The sequence below is a fragment of the Armigeres subalbatus genome, chromosome 2 (assembly GCF_024139115.2).
Source record: "Armigeres subalbatus isolate Guangzhou_Male chromosome 2, GZ_Asu_2, whole genome shotgun sequence".
Classification (NCBI taxonomy): domain Eukaryota; kingdom Metazoa; phylum Arthropoda; class Insecta; order Diptera; family Culicidae; genus Armigeres; species Armigeres subalbatus.
In genome coordinates this window covers 358,573,956-358,595,058 of record NC_085140.1, presented here as the reverse complement: position 1 = coordinate 358,595,058, position 21,103 = coordinate 358,573,956, and the positions used below count along the sequence as shown (strand labels likewise).

At 38.3% G+C, this 21,103-nt stretch overlaps 2 protein-coding genes across 9 annotated transcripts in view; one reads left to right on the top strand and one right to left on the bottom strand.

Moving 5' to 3' along the window:
* Window positions 1-201: 201 nt before the first annotated feature.
* Window positions 202-11,073, bottom strand: LOC134217134 (CD63 antigen). 3 transcript variants are annotated; one of them, XM_062695914.1, is made up of 7 exons: window positions 10,907-11,073; window positions 1,439-1,526; window positions 1,165-1,353; window positions 919-1,095; window positions 747-849; window positions 485-627; window positions 202-411 (listed from the first exon to the last, which is right to left on the bottom strand). In XM_062695914.1, exons 2-7 carry the CDS (start codon window positions 1,502-1,504, stop codon window positions 340-342), a joined length of 750 nt encoding a protein of 249 aa, XP_062551898.1. In that variant the 5' UTR covers window positions 1,505-1,526; window positions 10,907-11,073; the 3' UTR covers window positions 202-339. The 3 variants fall into 3 exon arrangements, with proteins under 3 accessions (XP_062551898.1, XP_062551900.1, XP_062551901.1); XM_062695916.1 differs by lacking the exon at window positions 10,907-11,073 and adding an exon at window positions 10,465-10,676; XM_062695917.1 differs by lacking the exon at window positions 10,907-11,073 and adding an exon at window positions 10,057-10,384.
* Window positions 11,074-17,363: 6,290 nt separating this feature from the next.
* The window catches only part of LOC134212970 (CD63 antigen-like), a 119,073-nt gene continuing 115,333 nt past the window's right edge, over window positions 17,364-21,103 (top strand). Inside the window, exons 1-2 of one of the 6 annotated variants that reach the window (XM_062691376.1) lie at window positions 17,364-17,499; window positions 17,688-18,083. The gene's annotated coding sequence lies outside the window, so the exon portion shown is untranslated. Of the gene's footprint in view, window positions 17,622-17,687; window positions 18,084-21,103 lie in introns of all 6 variants that reach the window. The other 5 variants (XM_062691378.1, XM_062691380.1, XM_062691379.1 and 2 more) reach the window with 5 other exon arrangements.

Genomic DNA, 21,103 nt, shown 5'->3' with positions numbered 1-21,103 from the left:
CTACGGATGCCATTTGGATAACTAATCAATGATTACATACAGTGATCGTTCGCTAATTGGAGCGTGTACTAAGATCGCTTTAGGATACACTACGGTAAACTAGTGAACTATACTTGGATCTTGGATCTCAGTGTTCCAAAAAAAATAAAATAAGGATTTGGATTTATGTGATTTCACTTCATTGGAATCAAATACCCAATCTTATGTAAGCAGGTGTCATAATAAGCTTTATTCATAAATACACTTTATTCAGTTTCAGTAGGATCACATTTTATTGTTTCACATTGTGGCACTATAACTGCTCACTCTTATTCACACAGTCCGTCCACTAGCGCTGTCTTAAAATCCACTATGGCCTTGCTGTTGCTTAATTTGTTTGGATAGGTAGCACGCAAACAATACACCAAAGAACTGAAAATAATGTTTTACATGATCTTAGCAAATCAAATTTCTAATTTCTTCGGAAAATCCGATTGTTCCTCACCTGTATAACCGCAATCGTAATTCCTGCCGCCCCCAAGCTAACGGCATGTGCCTTGATAAAGTTTCCAAACGATGTCACGCAGCCAGTCTTACGCAATGTTTCCGGATGCTCTGGGTCCTTACACATAACTGTTCCAATTGCACCTGTTTGGGAAAAGTTTATATTTCAATACTGGTTTCAGGTAACATGTTAGATGTTATAAGATATAACATTGACTAAATTTCTTAATTATAATAATATAAAGTTCATGGCACGAGCTTACCTGTAGTGGTTCGACAACAAGTCATCGGCAAGAATGTTTCGTTGAACAATTGCTTGTTGGTTTCACCCCAGTCGTTAGAACTGTTAACTCCGCAGCAGTCGAACTGAATTTTGTTTGAAAACAAAACAACAATTAGAACAGTTTTCAAACATGTTCCTCAAGACATACATACATCAACTTGAATTTCATCCCAGAGGAAGGTGATCTCATTGCTCGTATTGCCTCCGTACTTGGTCATAGAACTTTGCAACGTGCTGGTAACTAACCTGTAGGTGTCATTCCTCAGTACGTAACCACTTATACCAGCGGCCAGTTCCAAAATGAAGATAAACACCAATAAGATGGAGAACTGTTTGAAGAAAAAAATGTCATTGGTCTTTCACGGGACAGAACTACATAAAGTATGGAGAAATCTTACGGTTAACGTCATGCAGTAGTTCTCTTTGTAGGCTCCGCAACATCCGAAGAATGCTATGATGAAGATGAAGCTGCCGATAACGACCAGGAATGTTGGAACACTGAAGAACTGCGGATCCAAAATTTCTCGGAAGTTGTGATATGCTCCTTGTACCGTGAGGCCGATGGCCATAATGATGATACCAGTAATCTGCAGGAAACCAAATAGATCAGAGATATTCATTAGAACAAAACTCGCGAGTCACACTATTTTAGATCAAAATTGATGATCTTACCACGAAAAGAAAGTTGAATAGAAATAGCAGGTATTTCACAAGGTTTGCACTAGTGCTGAGTGACATCTTGCCGGCTGTTGTATGTTAGCTGTTGAATAATATAATCTAAGTTAAATAAAATTGACCTGAAGAGAAAAGTTCGTCAGAAAATTTGAACCGTTTGTTTGAGAAACTGCATATGTGACATTTTTGTCCAAAATGAGATTTTTATATATTCCGAATCCTTGTCAAAAAATATGAATTCAAATCTATTGATCTGTATCGAAGAAATCAAAAGATTCGGTGTCAATTTGTCCAAAAACCGTTTTTTGTTGTTTTCTCGGAATTGTGTAAATGGATATGCACTTTCTCAAACGGTTGCATATCCGACGAAACTGATACTAATTCGTGTTACGTTGGATGGGTCGAAATCAAGTGTAAGGGCTGCAGATGAAACTTCGATATCATTTGTAATCTTAAATTTACTGAAGCAGGGTGATGCACTCTCGAATTCACTGTTCAATATAGCGCTCGAGGGAGCGATTAGGAGAGCTGATGTGCAAAGTAGCGGTACCATTATCACAAGAACGCACATGCTCCTGGGCGTATTTGTGCTTAAGGTGTTGTGAACAATACTCGGTAGTAGACAGGAGAACGGCATCTGGCGGCGTCGCGTCGCACGAATCACGAGTTACACCAGGTGTATAAAGGGCTGAATAATATTAGAAGGGTGTCGACTACCTGGGAAAACCTGAAAACCTGCATCAGGGAATTATTGTCAACCTGGAAAAAATCAGGAATTGTCAGGTAGTTCTTGGATCAATCAGGGAAATCAGCAAAAGAGAAAATGAAAATGTATACACGTCTTAATGTTAGAATAAATGGGACATATGCCATAGGGCAATGAGCCACAGACTAGCTATCACACAACTCGCCTCATAACTTGAGAAGGATAGATTGATTATGCTCAAATTTGGCCTAAACATTCTTTACATATCAAAGTATATTGTGGCCAAATTTCATAAAATTTAGTCGACAAAAACCCCTGACAATAATAGAACAAAACCTGCCAAAGCCGTCTATATTTATTTATACAGGGTTTGCAGAAATCGCGAACAACGATAAAAGAGAGGCAAAAACCTCTTTGAATCATAACAAGCCATGAAAACAAAATTATCGCACTTGTTCTGATGATACATTTCAACTTGTTTTACACAACCGGGCGAAAAAAATATGGCCTCTAACATAGAATGAGCGAGAACAACGAGTTTTATCAAACCCCCTCGGTGGGGGCCGCCTATCCGAAACAGTTTTTTTTTCAACTTGTGTACAAATGCGATAGTTTTGTTTTCGTTGGTTGATGATTCGAAGAGGTTTTTCCCTTCTTTTATCGTTGTTCGTTATCTATTGAGTGCGATTTCTGCAAACCCTGGTCACTATACTAATGAAAATAGTGAATTTAACATTAATACTAAAATAGTGTGTGATTATTATCCGTTAACCTAATGTGCGAAAATAGGTAAGTGGTTGCTAACAAACCGAGTCAAAGCAATTTTTCACGCAGATTTATTGCGTTTATCAATTGAAGAAGTGCACGAATTTTGCGTATTATAAATAAAGTCGACTTTTTCAAAGAAGCATTGATAAATATCTTTCTACAAAACTATGTATTATTGTTGAATTATTGATTAACGTTGCATCCAGGCCTAACATTACCTCCCGTTACTCTATATAAAACCCTTGCAGTCCTGCAAGATATCCATACTCAAGCTTTACAAGAGGCTTTTATGTACAATCATTAATTGGTCGGGGTTCTGCCAAAACGCACCAAGCGGCTTATTGACTAACTTGTGATATTCAGCCCGGTGGCATCCCTATCTCACACAATAGGCTTGTTTTGCAGCCAACATTGCGCGACCGTATCCCACTGACAGTTCTGTATCCTAACACTCAGCGAACTGGACTATCGAAATTCATAACTGGCGGCTTATGAATCTTCGACTGATTATTCCACCAACAGTGCTTCTTATGGAACGTACACACGGTCAAGCAGTTTGACCAACATTGACTCCACCTCTCGTTTATTCAAACATCCATCAAGTTTTTCCAACAGCGGCACGAACAATCAATCCTAACACTCAGCGAACTGGACTATCGAAATTCATAACTGGCGCCTTATGAAGCTTCGACTGATTATTCCACCAACAGTGCTTCTTATGGAACGTACACACGGTCAAGCAGTTTGACCAACATTGACTCCACCTCTCGTTTATTCAAACATTCATCAGATTTTACCAACAGCGGCACGAACAATCAATTTGAGCACCAACCATCAAAAAATACATGGGAGTTTGTGCAACTTTACTACAAATGCTCAAACATGTTCGGCGAACCTTGACTCCACCCCCGACAACTCAAACCAAAATCAAACCGTTTTAATTTTTTCCAACCGAGCCGCCAACTGTCAAAGGGTTGTTCGAACAACTCCACACACGTTCAAACAAAGCAGCAACCGAAGCGTTTTCTTGGGGGCGGAGACAATGTTCGTCAAACTGCTTGACTGGTGTGTACGTTGCAATATACCCAGTTACCTTCCGAAGTAATCAAGCGTCGATGGGCGTGTGGTCTACATACCGACCTCCCAACCCCTACGTCCATGGTTCGAACCCTGTCTGCCGCACTGTTTTTTCAAATGAAAATCATCATTCATAAGGCAACATTTTGAAATTCATACCGATTCCTTGTGGCAAATTTCCATAAGGCGTTTGATTGAAAATCATACGTCCATTTTCCTCAGTAAATGAGAATCAAATGTGATGTTTGTAAACAAAACACATACTATCATGAATTTTACACTGAGATGTTGGCTGCAAAAACATGGCGTCGTGCCACCCACCTGGTGATATTTTGTTCGTAAAAGTAAAACGGAAATCATTTCATATCAATTCATCCACACATTTGTTGTTGGATATCCTTAGTAATGGGGAAGTGAGAAAATCCAATACGATTTTAATCAATAAAATCAGCTTAGCGAAAGCGTGGGCAAAAAATTAGTATTTTTTTGTTGGCGTTTGGTGCGATTTGGCAGACCCGGTGCCGGTCTAGACAATTTTCGTATTGGATATTGTCTCGACTTCCCTGAGCATAAAAGTATCATCTTGTTAGCCCTCATGATATACGAATGCAGAAATGGTAACTTGGCTTAGAAACCTCGCTGTTAATAACTATGGAAGTGTTTAATGAACACTAAGCTGCGAGGCGGCAATGTTCCAGTGGGGATGTAATGCCAATGAAGAAGAAGATTTTAAATAAAATTTTGAGAGGTGCTGGTTTCGTGTACCTACATGGAAGAGGCAAATGAACTGTATTAGCTGTTGATTGGGCCATGCTGGAACGTAGCCATAATGTCGGACATAGAGCATGGCCATTAGAGTCCCTGTTCCAATTTACGGGCCCTATGTAGGAATCCATTTCTACACCAGTAGTATCTAAACGGTATATAAGAATGCAGCATAAAATTAGCAGCAAGTTTCCAAATTTAGCGCTCCGCTAAATTTTTGCACTGGGTTGCTATTTTGTTTGTTTGTGAACGTAGTTGTCGGTTTTTTGTTTTGTATTAAAGAGCTATAATAATAAGTCACCCGAGCGCAATATTCAAGGATTTTGTGGAAAAAAATCCTATTCTTGTTCATCTGTGAGTTTCTTCAAGAATTCCTCTGGGAGTTTTAAAGGAATCCTTTTGAGAGTTCATCCACGAATCCCTTTAGGATACCTCAGCAAATTCCCTTTGGTGCTGTTCAACAAGTTTTTGAATGAATTCACCGAACATTACCAGGGAAATTTCTAGTTAAAAAAAGAATCCTTCCAGGGTTCCTTCAGGAATTATTTCCATAAGTTTTTCAAGCAACTTCGTCTAACAGTTTCCTCATATGTTATTGTTTTAGGATTTTCTCCATAAATTTTGAAAATTCAATCATAAATTTTCACTGTAAATTGCTAGAATTTTAGAGTGAAGAAAATTCAAAGAATGATCATTTTTAGTTACGCTCGGTAGAAGCTCAATATATGAAGTCGCTCAATCTTCTTCTATAGGGTAAAACGACCTATTATGGAGGGGTTAAGCACCGTGTCAAAACAAAATTCATTACAAAAATTCTTCAAAAATTACCTGTTGGTCGATTTTCACATTGTAGTAGTTGAACAGGAGCACGTTAACTATAGTTTCGTAAATATTACGTCAATTGTGCTGAACTTATGTTGTTTTGTTTTTATCACAATAAAATCAAACTACCGCAACAATAGGACACAGTTGCCTATCGTTGCGATATTTGTTTAAGGCCAGTCCTATTGTTGCGGTATTGCATGTAATTCTTATGGAGAGCGATACCGCAACAATAGGACCTTAGCACTACCGCAATAATAGGCATTTTGAACGGAATTTTGTCAAACAAAAGCTGTTCTAGTTGTTAATCCGAAGAGTTTTAGCGTACCCACAATTGTTTTCAATGGTATTATATCCAGAATGGACTATTTTAACACTACCGCAACATTAGGGCATACCACAACGATAGGACGTTTTACCCTATAATAAAAATGAAATGGTCTGTGTTCGTATCCGCATAAATTGAAAACGATTGGATGGTTTTTCTTCATTCCTTCAGCTGAAACGTTCGTCATAGGGTAACCGGCGGTAATGTTGGCCCTGGATGTAACATTGGCGCATCACGCAAATTAATCAATATTTCAGCGATAATACGTCGATTTGTAGGGAAATATTAACCATTGCTTCTTTAGAAAAGTGTATCAAACATATATCTGCCTCATAACTCTAGATTTATACACTTCTTAAACTATTAAAAGCAATTAACATGCGTGAAAAATCACTTTGACTCGGTTTTTTTAGCCGCCATGTTTCGTTGACTTATGCAGGCTGGCTGTGCTAGAGTTTTTCTTTTGCCCAATAAAAGAGTTTTATGAATGAACATACCTGCTTTCGCACATCAGATGAATGGATAACAACCAGCTATCATTTTTATTTCACAATTTCCATTAGTATAGCGACATAATTAACCAAAACATTTTTGGACAATACTGGGACACCCGTAGCCAAATGGTGGCATGCGCTTTCGATTTGTAGCACTACGTTAGTATAGGTGAAACTCTAAAATCAAAACATTCTCACCAATAACCCGTACTGGGGAAAATAACTGAAAGCTGCAGATGGAATATCCGATGGTTGCGATTAGTTTGCTAAGATTTTTGTAAAACAGGTTAATCCACTCAGCGGTTAAGTTTCATTCGCAAATAACATAACGCTAAACTCAACCCACAAAAAGGTTCTAGTAATGCTTCATGTATGGTAGGTTTCTGACATTTATAAAGTCCTTAACGCTCAGACAAGTACCTTCCCACAACCTAAAACGTCTTGTAGTGGGCCCACCTCGTCATGTAGGGCCCACCCTCATGATCCTTTTCTGGAATCACGATATAATCGCTTTCATTCGCAGAACATACCAAAATTTAATTGCCTACCTTACGGCTTTCAAACACGATTCAAGCAAAAGCGATTCAAGCATCAACCTTTCGTGGTTCGATACACCATTTTCTTCATAATTTCGCAAATAAATGATTCAATTAGTGTAAGAATATTTAGTTTTATCATCTTTCGCACGAATCCATTTCTCATTTAATAATGGAAAGATACAATGGATCGTATGTTTCATTAGATAAACTTTCAACGTCATTTCATGGGAATAATTTCAAGTCAAATTACTTGACAAATACCTTCATCATAATTTAGATTTATTATTGCTTGCAAAAAGTATTTTGATCTGTAAAATGATACCGTAAAAGTATTCTTTCAACTCGGGAAGTTGAAACACGTGATAGTTTTGAGAGGATTCACAACAGCTGATCGATTAAGAGAGGAGTGGAATCAAACGCACGTACCAATCATGAAACTTCAATGCAGGCAGAGTTAAAAACAAGCATCCAATAATTGTATTTATGAATAATTGTGTAATAATATCAGGTAGTTGGCACAGTTATAACTGTTTATGCACAGTACAAAGCAAGGAATTGCCTAGAATAAGTTTTACAATTGGCTTTCTTCAGTAGTGCGTTATGCATCATCCCCACCTAAAGCATTGTTTACGTTTTGGAAAAAAGTTTATTTGAGAGTATCGCGAGAGCGAAAGCAACACAACTGCCATGGTTTCAACTAGCAGTAAATCTCAAAATTATGCGGCAACCAATAATTACCGTATGCAATTTGTTTGAAGGCACAACATGAGGGCTAGAACATGTAGCCTTTTTGCAATTGCAGTTATTAATACAGTTTTAATTTTTCTAAACTTCTTCACTTGCAAATATGGTAAATATTTGGGAAATAAATGATTCATATAATAGTATTTTCGTTAGCATGTCCTTGGTAAGCGTGCTATTGGGGGAATCTGAAACGCACTCTCACAATCAGTGTGGTAGTATTTTACATGCAACCAATTAGAATTCACGCTCAATATGATGATTTGATTTTCTCTGTTTGTTTGCATGCTGCCTTTATTCAACGCAAGCAAAATGACTGGTACTATAAACAGCAACCCATCTTTATCTCTCGTATGTTCGAAATCAACAATCACTCGTCCCAAGTGGGCTGAAAAATTATCCACCTGATAGGGACAAGGATGCCGACGTTTTGTCCATTTCTCTCGAGACTTTCGCTGGTTTTAATGAGATATTGAGGACATTCATCGTCGTTTTTTGCTATTTGGCGTCAAAACCAAATGTAAGCAAGCCGGCTGGTGGAATAATTCTGGTTGGAAATGCAATATATGAAGATTTATAACGATAAATGTGCTCAACCGTAGCATAATGGGCCAAGGTTTGAGCCGTTACCCCTAGTTTCCGACGGGTTTATATGATATTTTCTTATTCGAAAATTACGAATAAAGTTGAGAAAATCATCAAAAACTTACATTTATATTCGTATGGAAATTTTGCATGAGAAGTTTACAGCGCCTTTTTCGCCTACTATGCAGGACAAGGTCTGCTGGGTCAACTAGTTCAAAATAGAAATTAAGCTTGTAATGTAGGGATGCTACGCTAAAATAGCATCTGAACGCTATAATAAGGATAGTGATGAGGACTCCCGTGCCGGTAATGATTCTCGATAGTAAAATGGTAAAGCGGTCCAACAGATGCAACAAGATGAGGTGCTCAGTATGCAAGGTGAACCAATAACGTGGAAGAAGGTTTGCATATATCTACTGCGTGGATGGCTACGTGCAGCTATGGATCGATCCAGAAGGAACTTATTTTATGTTAAACGATCCCGTTCATAGTGTCTTGTGAATTGTGGTACATATTGTGAAGCGACCCTCTGTTGTTTTTTACTATTCAGCTCTCTGGTGCAACGATAAAGTAAAACTATAGTCTAAACAACGTATGTCTCGCATGACAACCGTTTAAATCAGTAAACAAGTTCCATCCATCGGACAAGAGTTTTTTACAAGGAACTACACGGGTTCTGAACTTTTTCTGGAGGTGATGGATTAGTTTATAAACAAAAATCGTAAATTGAATTAGCTTTTCATGTATATACACGTTTATTGGTTCTTTCGAAAACGAATATTATAAAAAAATAAGTTCAAGACGAGTTAGCTTACTAAATACATTCAGTGGTGAACTCTGTCTCTAAAAGAAGAATTACTTTAATAAAGAATAAAAAAATACTAAATACATTTTGTAAGTATTCAATCATACCATTACAAAATGTATTTAAGTTAGACAGACGCTTGCTCATATGCACGAAAAGTGAGTTTCCTATAAAGTACGAGTTTTGCTGAAACATATGAATAAATCTGAGAAATTTTACTACAGGCCTATACCGCCGATCCAAGCATAGTTGACCCATGTCGTTTTTAATTGATGACCTTCATGCTGCCCTGATGGCCTTCAAAAGAATCCACCTAGAACCCAAGAACTAGAAATAATTGCTGGCAAGCCATGATGTCTGTTAGTCTGATAGATGTCTGATAGAGAAATAACTTGTCTGACCAAACGCGACACCGCCAGCATTGTGGGATTGGTATCGTTAAAAAACGACATGGACAACTATGCTTGGCACGACAGTATACTTATTTAAATAATTTGCTGCTGTAAGCTTGGCAGGTTATTAATTGTTTTTAACTGTGGTACTTTAATTTAGTAATAACCACTAATAATAGCACGGCAGTGCACAAGAAGATGTTCGTCTAGCTGGCAGGTCACTTGTCACACAATTGAAATTAAATACACCTAAGTTTATGTACCAAATGTGCCCCTCCGAGAATCTTGAACGTACCTCAATATTTCCTAGAAAATCGATGGCATGCTGATAAGAATGTCGATTTTTAAAAAATCTGTAATGTACCAAGTAAGTACCTTCTGGAATTATATTTGTACTTGAACGTACCTTAAAATGTCCTTGTCATACCAAATTTTTCAAATAGTCTACGCCATTTAATTTTCTGTTTATTCACGCCAAAATGGAAAATAAAATGTAAACGAGGTTGTGACATCAAACATTAGAATGTTGACTCAACTCAGTAAAACAAGTTCTTTATTTTTTTCGCACAATGTGATTGGATGATTATATTTACCTATAACCATACTTTCTGTTTGTATTGTCGATCAGTTTCAATTTAAATCATGCAGCAGGATTTCTTATCAGCCCTTGCAAAGGCCACGCATTTCCAAACTATGACACGGTGGCACTAAAAACTAGTTTTACATTTAATCAACTTGAAGTTAGCGATTCTGCAAAATACTCGTTCCATCTGACCTCATACCGGTGCTCTGAAATCTTAATGCACCAAATTCCAGTTTTGGCAGCAACGACCCGGTGACCATATCATTTTTTATGCTGTGCTTGTAATCACTTTCGTATATGTATGCTTGCGCTAAACCCCTATGACACTAACAGGTTCACTATTCCGCTTCAGGTTTATTTATTCCAAGTTTCGGTGGATGGCGCACGTTAACCAAGCAAACTGCAGTCTTATGCTTACTTATTTGCTGAATCTGCTTGCACTATGAACAACGGAGAAGGTTGTTCCAATACCCCCAACGACCTTGAAGTATAATCAAATTGGAGACTGGAGAGTTGATTGTTCCAAGCGGCTGTCGATGTTGAATTAAATTTTGAACTATTTTGAGCTTTTCGAACGATATTCTTTGTGTCGACCGAAAAAGATAAAGCGTATTTTTCTTATCTTCACTAATCTACCTTCATTGCGAAACATACACTCTAGAAATAAAGAATATCACAGACACCTGTAAATTATTCACAATAATATGAGAAATGGTTCTAATTATCACTCAAAACTGATGTCAAACTTGCGACACAGTTCTCACACATTGCCCTTATCTGATAATAGCAAGCTTTATGTGGGCGACACATACACTGTTCTCAATATATAATGACACACTACATTTGGGATCCACATTTACCTTTTTCCGATAAAAAAAAATGATAAAAACGTAACCCTATACCCGGTAACACTTCACTACAGGTGAACAATACGATATTATTGATTGCCCAGAATAAAAGTGTTTGCTTCACGAACGAAAGACTCGTATACTTCCTTTCCTATGGAGCGAAACGATACTACTGAGCTGAATAATGCAACTGGTGAAGCCCAACACTCCACAGCTCGTCGATATTATAACATTTAGTAGTAGTAGGTATAATGGAGCATAGGGTGAAAGTGCCATTTGCTATATATTGCATTGCGTAACAAATTATAAAAAAAAAATCTTGTTTCAAGATAAAACACAAAATTCATTTAAATTTGGAATATTCTAGTAACCACTGGTGAAGTTTTTGTGAAAAATAAAATGAAACTCGGCTGCACAACCCAAGAAGTTGGTATGGAAAATTAAGGATATTAAAGCTAAGAAGAATATCAAAAGTTACTCATTGAAGAGTAATTGCCTGTCGATTGTGATAATTTTTTTTTCTAGAATTAAACTAGAATTCACCAGGTAAACTATCAAGTGAACCGAAGGTAACTGATTATGTCCTTACAGGCTCATAGCGCCCAAGAACATCATTTATAATTTAGTTACGTACAGCGCAAATGTTCCAGAGGCACTCCAAACTGTTCAGGAGATCGTATCATTCGGTCTACTAAGTTATCTATTCAAAAGATATGATTTACGATACAAATATGCCCGAAACGGATGTTCTAGATTATCCAAATTGTTCTGAAGTTAGCATCGAATGGTATTCCAAGTCAAGTATGTCTGTACTAGGATTATCACAAATCTAATCTTGTTCAAACAATCCCACAAAGCCCAAATATATGATTCACAATTCAAATGTATACAAAGAATATTATTTAATCCACCAAGTCAGCTGCCGATGCATGTCCATAGAGCCATTGTATGATTTACAATTCAAATACATTTGACAATTATTGATATTGAAGGAATCATGCGAGATAGAGAGATCTAGAAATAGGAAAAGAATAGAAATGGGTATTAGTGGCCTGGTAGAGATATCAAAACTCTAAAAAGTCTGCTGTGTATCTGAAGCATATCTGTTCTAGGATCTTCAAATCGTTCTGAAGTTTAGATGAACTGCCCTATCCTAATCAGAAGCCAAAGTTTGAATGGAGTCCTGGAGAGTTGCAGCATTGCAATCGAAATTAGCTCCTACCAAAACATTTACGGTTTCATACTTTCTGAAATTATCAAAAATATTTAGATTTGGTGTAGACTTATCGGTTCACTTGTCAGTATACTGTCCATGGTCGCATATCTGTTTGCATATCACATTTGCATTTTTGTCGATTATGAGTAAAGCATTGGAATCGTCTTCAAGTAGTTAGTTCTTTGAGCTTGGCCTTGAGCGAATTGGCCGCATAACAGTTACCCTAGAACATTCTATAGCCGGTATGGCATTGTTTCTGGAACGAAATATTTCGCAATAAATTTGCAATCAAATAACAAGTAAATAATAGAAGACTTATACTGAAAAAAGTTTTTCTGCCATTTTTGTCGATTTTTAGAAAATTATTTCGATTTCCATACTGATACATATCACAAACTAGAACGTTTCATTTCTTCCATGCCTATACTTTCGTCGAATTTACAAATATGCGAGCAAAGGCAAAACTTGAGCGAAATTTGAGGAAACCTGCAGGACTGGATTTAGCCGGAAAAAGGCACCGGGGCCAACAGTTTGTGGGGGGCCAAAATGTAGGTTGGTTTCGGTACATAAGATTTGTGGGAGCCCAAGACCACGACCCCCACCTACCGGACTCTCCCTACAGCCCTGGAAATCTGTTTCCCTGATTAAACCAACGACCCTTGCAGCACAATTGAGACCGTTTTGGTTGCATTAACTAAATTTGCTTGTATATGAGTTCTATGTACTATTTGTTAACAATATGTGAGCGGCTCGGGTATGCTGCATTATGCAGCGTACACATGGTCAAGCAGTGTGACCAACATTGGCTCCCCCTTTCATTTAGTCAAACATCCACCATCCACCACCATCCACTATCAACAGAGGCCGTTCTCAGTGCTTCGTACTTGACTCGACTTGAAGCGGGCTGCTATGGCAGCCTATAACCATGGAGCACCTAAGCGAGGAGATCGGCCGGCTGAAAAACAACAAAGCCTCTACTAGGACCAACTACCAGGAGAGCTGTTTAAACACGGGGGTGATGCACTAAAGCGCTGCACTGGGTCATTACCAAGGTTTGGGAGGATGAAGTTCTGCTGCAGGAGTGGATGGAAGGTGTCGTGAGTCCCATCTACAAGAAGGGCGATAAGCTGGATTGTAGCAACTACCGCGCAATCACATTACTGAACGCCGCCTACAAGGTACTCTCCCAAATTTTATGCCGCCGACTAACACCAATTGCGAGAGAGTTCGTGGGGCAGTACCTGGCGGGATTTATGGGTGAACGCTCTACCACAGATCAGGTGTTCGCCGTACGTCAGATATTGCAGAAATGCCGTGAATACAACGTGCCCACACATTATCTATTTATCGACTTCAAAGCCGCATACGATACAATCGATCGGGACCAGCTATGGCAGCTAATGCACGAAAATGGATTTCCGGATAAACTGATACGGTTGGGTTGGGTTTCCGGATAAACTGATACGGGCATTCTCGAGTCCCTTCTAAACACGCAGAGGGTTACGGCAAGGTGATGGTCTTTCTTGTCTGCTATACAACATCGCTTTGGAGGGAGTAATACGAAAGGAAGGGATTGACACGAGTGGTACGATTTTCACGAATTCCGTCCAGTTATTTGGTTTCGCCGACGACATTGATATCATGGCATGTAACTTTGAGAGGATGGAGGAAGCCTACATCAGACTGAAAAGTGAAGCTAAGTGGATTGGACTAGTCATCAACAAATCGAAGACGAAGTACGTGATGGGAAGAGGCTCAAGAGAGGTGGTTAAAGAATTCGTGTACTTGGGCTCACTGGTGACCTCCGATAACGATACCAGCAGAGAAATTCGGAGACGCATCATGGCAGTGAATCGTACGTACTTTGGACTTCGCTAACACTCCGATCGAATAGAGTTCGCTGCCGTACCAAACTGACTATCAACAAAATGCTTATAAGACCGATAGTTCCCTACGGACACGAGACCTGGACGATGCTCGTGGAGGACCAACGCGTACTGGGAGTTTTCGAAAGGAAAGTGATGTGTACCTTCTATGGTGAGGTGCAGATGGCGGACGGTACGTGGAGGAGGCAGCTGTTGGGAGAACCATCCATTGTTCACACCGCGAAAATCGGAAGACTGCGGTAGGCCGGGCACGTAGCCAGAATGTCGGACAGTAATCCGATGGAAATGATTCTCGATAACGATTCAAAGGGAACAAGAAGGCGAGGTGCACAGCGGGCAAGGTGGATCGGCAGACTGCGTGGTTGGCGTCGTGCAGCCATGGACCGAGCTGAATTGAGAATACTTTTATGTACATATTACACAGGCCAATCCAGCCTTAGTCTGGTTATAAATGAAAAACCTAAGCGTCTTCGAATTGGCTAATGGCGTTGCGCTCTTAGCTAAACAGCGCTCTGATATGAAGAGTAAGCTCAACATCCTTGCAACAAAACCAAATCGTTGGATGTAAACACGGCGACCCCTTCCAGCTTCACAGTAGCCGGGCAATCAGTGGATAATGCTGAAAGCTGAAAGCCAAATGAGGTCAGACGGTGGTACCAAGATCGACATTGGCGCAGGGATCAAGACATTTCTAAGTATCCAGTACATGTACAAGGGGGAACTATCAATTGTTCATACCGCAAAAGTCTAACTACTGTGGTAGAATATCAGGCAAAAACCCTACGGATATTGTTGTCGATTGTGATCCGCACTGCCGCACTGCTGGGAACTTTCATCGTTTACGGATTCTCCGTAGACTTCGTGTGGTTGGTGACGTACACAGGTATTTCAAATGTACCGCATTACGACAGGGTTTCGAATATCGCATTTCGTTTCTTATGACTGACTTCCGATTGCATTATAATCTACAGTCCACATTGGAAATTGGAATACCTGGACGTAAAACTGCACCAAGCGGAAAAGAAACTACTTCTATGTACTGCGTACCTACATAGGCCACTTTTAACCTTAGTTAGAAAAAGGAATGAAACGAACATCCAGAAATTATTAGAATATATATAAATTATCATTAGAAGTTACGTAACACTTGTAGGGGAACTGGGACTGTGAGAAGTGTGACGATCCATAAACAATTTTCAGACGATTCATACAAACAGTGTTACATAAAAGGGTTATGGTTGTGGTCGAAATACGTATCTGCAAAGATAACAAAATGTGGAAAGTTAAATGGAAAGCATTGGCTTAACTACAGGGGGGGTAGGGGGGGCTATAGCTATGGAATTGCTACGACTTTGCATGAGTATGACACATATCTAGCGCTCTAATCATATCTGGGCGTAACTGCAAATAAGGAATTCTTATCATTTCTCTCTCTATAGGGAGTTGAATATATTTTATCATGTTTTCTAACTTCGAAAATTTGATATATCTTGGGTTAGGAATGCTAAACACGAAGGATATTACGCTCCCTTTATTCTCAGCCACATATTTAATTGCTTAAGGTGAATTGCGTACAAATCTAATTTCTAAAGTAAATTACACTTTCGGAGGCACATAACGCCAAAACACTACTCGTTTTAAGAACGCACAAAAATGTTTTTTAGATGTGCTTATCACCTATGCATTGAGATTTGTGCTGCCAAAATGAGAAATGAGCCAAGGTGAGAGATAGAACGGGCATGGTTACAGTCATTTTGGGACTCTGTCGAGATAAATGTTGGAGTTGGAACAGTATTTTCATGCTGATTCAATGCTGATTGAATAAATAATAGAAGTTAAAGACTAACAGGACAAATACAATAGCTGCGATTTTGATTGAATAAAGAAAACTCAAGTAAAATAATAAACTGACTGTAATATTTAGACAACATGAAAAAGACAATTGTTTAACTTGAGCAGGAGACACAGGATGCTTAGGTTACCAAAGAATTTCTAGCAAATCTTGATTTTTATTTATCAGCAAATCATCAACTCTTTAAGATTTTTATGGTTGCATTCCGTTGCATTGAATTGCGAGTTTTTTTTTTTAAGTTTGCCTATGCCCTCTAGCTTTCCACCATAACCCTTAAAGATGCATGGCATTTTTGAAAGGATAGTCAAGAGAAACCTTTCGATATAGTGATAGCTGAGTACAACGTATCGTATGCCTGTAATAGCGGACATTTCAATAATCTTGAATTTCCGAAAAAAAATTCCATAATACTTGAAATCCGAAAAAAAGCTCGGAAACCCCTGAAATTTCAAAGAGAGGATACTACAATGTAAAAATACAGGAACACCGTCTTCGACCAGAGGCCGTACAGACTGAGCACTTAACACTTAGCATGAGACAATGGACAGGACACATAACACCCAGTGGACCAGTGGAGAATTTTTCGATCACGAAAAGTTTCCTCCTTACCGGGGGGAATCGAACCCATACTCCCTAGCACATGCGTCTAGGCGATTGACGTCGCTAACCGCACGGCCATGAAGCCCACAATAACTTGAAATTATTTCTAATGGATATATAAAACTTGAAAGTCTTATGTATCTGAAGCTCTTAAGTTTGTTACGTATCAAAGTTATTGGTAATCCCACGACATTTCTAGATTTTTATGTCAGAGCTGTTCAAGTAGTCACTGGATGTATTGAAATAGCTGTTTGGTAGGCCAACTTGCGGACAGTTGAACAAAAACAATAACATTTTTGTGTTTGACTCTAAGAATAGAAAAAAGTTAGCCCCCCTAGATTTTTTCCTTAGTTACGCCAATTGGAAAGTACCAAACTCGTCTTAGACAGTTGCAGACATTCCATTTTCTCTCAACAATTGAGTGTTTAAAGTAATATTTATGTTTATTTCAGTGCTTACAGTAATAAGTGTAATTCATTAGTGTATCTTCATAGATTCTTTTCGCTGCTTGCGAATTTCTGGTCAGTGAAGGTAAAATATAAACTTTGTTAAACATTTATTTAAAAATGCCATGTTTTTGGGATCTTCCCAACTTCGCCCTACTTTACGATGGGCAGCGTTAGCGTTAGCTTTCGTTTGAAATGCACTTGCGCTCTCTAACATAATCTCTCATCGAATCACGCTCTCCTCAACGCACCGATGCGTCGCGACGCTGATACCCCATGTCCTAAATCCTCATCACCAAGGAAACTGGTTAGAACTGCGATACTGATGCCTTTAGGTGTATGCAATAAACAAAAAGAGGAACCAAAATAAAAGCGTCGTCTGGCTCGCTGCGGCGCTGGCACTCAGTCTCAGCTCGATTGACTCCACCAACGCGGGACGCGACGCATCGAAAACGAACGAAAGATTGGACTTGTCCAGCGTTTTTTCTTCCTTTCGCTGGTGCTGAGGCGTATTGCGTGTTGTACAGTTACTAGTCTACAAAGAACCTTCGGCTCGTACGGTTGTGCATGGTGGTCTGGTAACTTTCTACAGGAGTATCAATCCGGTACAGTTAGTGGTCGGTTGCGACTGGTTTATCTATCTGACTGGGATGGTGAAAGCACGACACAGTGCATTCTAGTGGAGGCTGAAGGCAGCATCTTGGAAAACATCATACTGTTATAGTCGGTGTGTTTGTACGGCAGACGTTTGTCTATTGTACCTAGATTATATTGTGTTACGTTCCTTTTTCAGGTTGAGAAGAAGTATTTGCTTTTTGATTGCACCGTGGTCAACAGGATAACACATTATAATATTGCAATCAAGAAGTGAATCATTTTGGTAACCGTATTAGTTTAACGAGTGCTTTTGGAATATAGTGATACAAAATAGCATCAGATGAAGTTGAAGCTGTGGTGATCAGAATTAAGTAAGAAAGCATAGCCATTTTCAGCATCCAGAAAAGTGATTCGAACGGGCAGTGAATATTCAAGTTTAGGATTTCGTTGCGTCCCATTCTCTTTGTGTGTATTGCTGGTTGTGGCAACAGACTTCGTCTGCACTTGTTGGTGTCGCTTGCTACCGTCTGGCCTGGCTTATCTGGTACGTGTGATTCATTGTATCATCTCTGGGAGTTATTTGCTAAACAAGGTTTGTATTCCTATTTCACTTCATAATATTATAATTTGACCGGACTATTTGTAATAATATTATCATTTCTGTTGTCATGTTGGAGTTAAATAAAATAATTTTAAAATTGTAGTTATGATTTAAAAACCTATATATTTTAGAAATTCACATATTGGGAACGATTGTATGAATGCACATATAAAGAGTCATTTTATTCACACCTTTCTCAATTTGTCTCTATTCATCAATCTACAAGCTCATAAACACGTGATCACATTTATCTCGTTTACTGCAGAGGCTGCCGCATTAGATTAAGTTAAAAAAATATTTATCATCTTTTGCCATCCGGTTGCAAATAAGCATCTACTCGAGCTCAGATGCCATGCTATGTAGATTTTCCCTTTTTGTGCACGGGTTTCATATGTGTTCTGTCCATGTTTTGAACTTTGATTTGTCGTTTCATTCCGTGGAAACCTTCTGTCAACAACGTTCGACGCCTTTTTTCACAGTTAAAGTATTTATTAAAGCTTCGGTGCTAACAAATGCATGAATTTGCAAATTATGTGGCGCGACTAGAGCATAATGGCACCTAATGTCCAAGGAAAGTCGAGAAATTTCCCTCAGTCGAACAGGCTACGCTATCTTAAATTCAAAAAGATTAGGCTTTTGGAAATTTTTGGATAACATTATGTTCTTGTAATGTAAACAATCATATCCCGTTTTTATTACCCCCTTTTTGAATGTTGACAAGTAAAGTAGAGAATGTGACAAAGTTGGATTTTTTTCTTAAGGTGTAATTGTGCTTATTTCTAAGCGATACCATGTTGGTTACATTTGTATCGTTTAGTCAAAGAAAATTATTTTCAATTTTTGAATCGAAAAATAAAGCAGTTTATGCCTTGGGAAGGCAAAATTCGTGTACAGTCCCGTTATTTCTTGCCATAAATGCTTTTACAAACAATCAGAAATTATTTAGAATAAACCACAGTCGGTAGAAGTTCATGAGAAAAATAGAAAGAAAAAAACACTAGCATTTTTAAAATGATACGGGGTGATAAAATCGGGTACAAAACGTGCGTGTAATAAAATGTGGTTGAGAACATGATAAAAATTGGAGAGTAACAAAATCGAGTTTAGTTGATAAAAAAACCTTAAAATAAATAACACCGTGATAATAATTAGTCCGAAATAGGTAATACGAAAGTTCTTCTGTTATTCCACTTATTCCTCAAAATTAAAATTTTGCCCTAAAAATAAAGTGAATACAGTTGAATATGTACACCAAAATAACAAATCTCACAATTCTTCATGAAATCTTGGCAGAATTATAATATTCTTCTTCTTTTTCTTCTTATTCTATGGCTCTGCATTCCAACTGGAACTTGACCTGCTTTCCAACTTAGTATTCTATTAGGAGCATTTTCAGTTATTAATTGAAAGCTTTTCTGTCGAGTCGAGTCAAGTACAAGACACTGAAGACGACCACACAGTTGTGGTCGAAATACGTATCTGCAAAGATAACGAAAATTAACTAGTGGAATTAAATGGACAGTACTTAATTCGTCTTAGACGGTTTAATACATTCCACTAAAAGAGCTTAATATATTTTTCTGAGCTTTTCTATGCCCGCCATTGCATGAGTATGTATCTTGTGTGGCAAGTACAATGGATACACTATGTTCAGGGAGTGGAGAATGTTTCCTACCCGAAAACATCCTAGACCGGATCGAGAATCCTACCCGCCCTCTCCCGATTGGCAGATACGCCTTCGCTCGTAATGCTTTTTGGAAGCATAATCATAATATCAATTTCAAGTATAACTCAAGTGAACGGAAAATGTTATTAAACTAGAGTGTTTGTTCCATTTTTAATAACATGATCCTATACATATCGATACCATTTGTAAATCGGTCAATTTGGACATGATCTGCTGGAACAAATCACAAAGATAAGAAACAAAGCTATTCTTTGTATTTGATTGTTATTGATGTAGGTATGATTTTTTATGAATTTAAGGAGCAGTAACCCTAATAGCTTATTCAGATTATGCCATTTATGGTAATAAATATAATGATAAAGAATAACTCTATGCCATTCCCCATAAATTCAATTTTCTTTTTTTCAATTTAACACGATAATTATTATAATAAATGGCGTAATCCGAATAGGCTATAAATATCACTTATGATTATTTATGATTTAGTCAGAGAGCTAATAATAAAAATGATATTACCAATAAACGTAGCAAATGCTTATCGGTTATATTCTCCAACTAACTACGGTAGAATGCGTGGTGCACACTTAAAGATCTAAACTTTTATAACCCACTTAAGCTTACTTTCTGCGTCTTAGCCAGCGAACTGACACGCGTGTCATACAGTCTTCCTCCTAACATTTTACTAATTCTGCATCTGCAAACTCAATAGCACAGCGCAGCGACGCCTTGGCTCAAGCCAGTCAAAATCGAGCTGTTTGTATTGTTTTGCTTTTCTATGTCAAACAAATCCACATAAATTGAAATGACAAATTACATCGGACACTTTATCGGGTAGATGATTGGTTTCCACTGTCAGTTCCCTGGTGCCAACAGATAAGAGCCACACTGGCTTAGTGACAGTGCTATGAAGATCATATACTTTTATTGTCACAGGAGAGAGAATGCATCATATGCTTAGTGCATGTCCAGTGAAATTGTAGGAAACTGTGCTCACCGTTATTTAATTATTATGCTTGGTGGGAATGGCAAAATAAGTTCACAATTTCGAGAGAATGTATCATTTTTTGGTGGTTTGCATTTCGTGAAGAAAAGTCGGTGCCATTCGAGGGTTTTATAAGTTCCAACAAGAGATATATCCCTTACGATTCAACGCTGCTTTCAACTGATTGATTATTTTGGAAAAATATGTATTTTTCAGGGTTGGCCAAATTAGGCACTAAGTTGGCCAAAACCGGTGCACTTCCCCTACATGATTATTTATTAATTTGTGCTTACAGAAAGCCATCTAGTATGGGGGGGGGTCCCATAGCGTAGTTGGCTACAC

Excerpts from the sequence above, each read along its gene's own strand:
- LOC134217134 (XM_062695914.1), bottom strand. The coding sequence starts at position 1,504 with ATGTCACTCAGCACTAGTGCAAACCTTGTGAAATACCTGCTATTTCTA. Across the intron at positions 1,096-1,164 it reads ACTACTGCATGACGTTAACC|TTCTCCATCTTATTGGTGTT; the intron begins GTAAGATTTCTC and ends TTCTTCAAACAG. Across the intron at positions 412-484 it reads TTACGATTGCGGTTATACAG|TTCTTTGGTGTATTGTTTGC; the intron begins GTGAGGAACAAT and ends CATTATTTTCAG.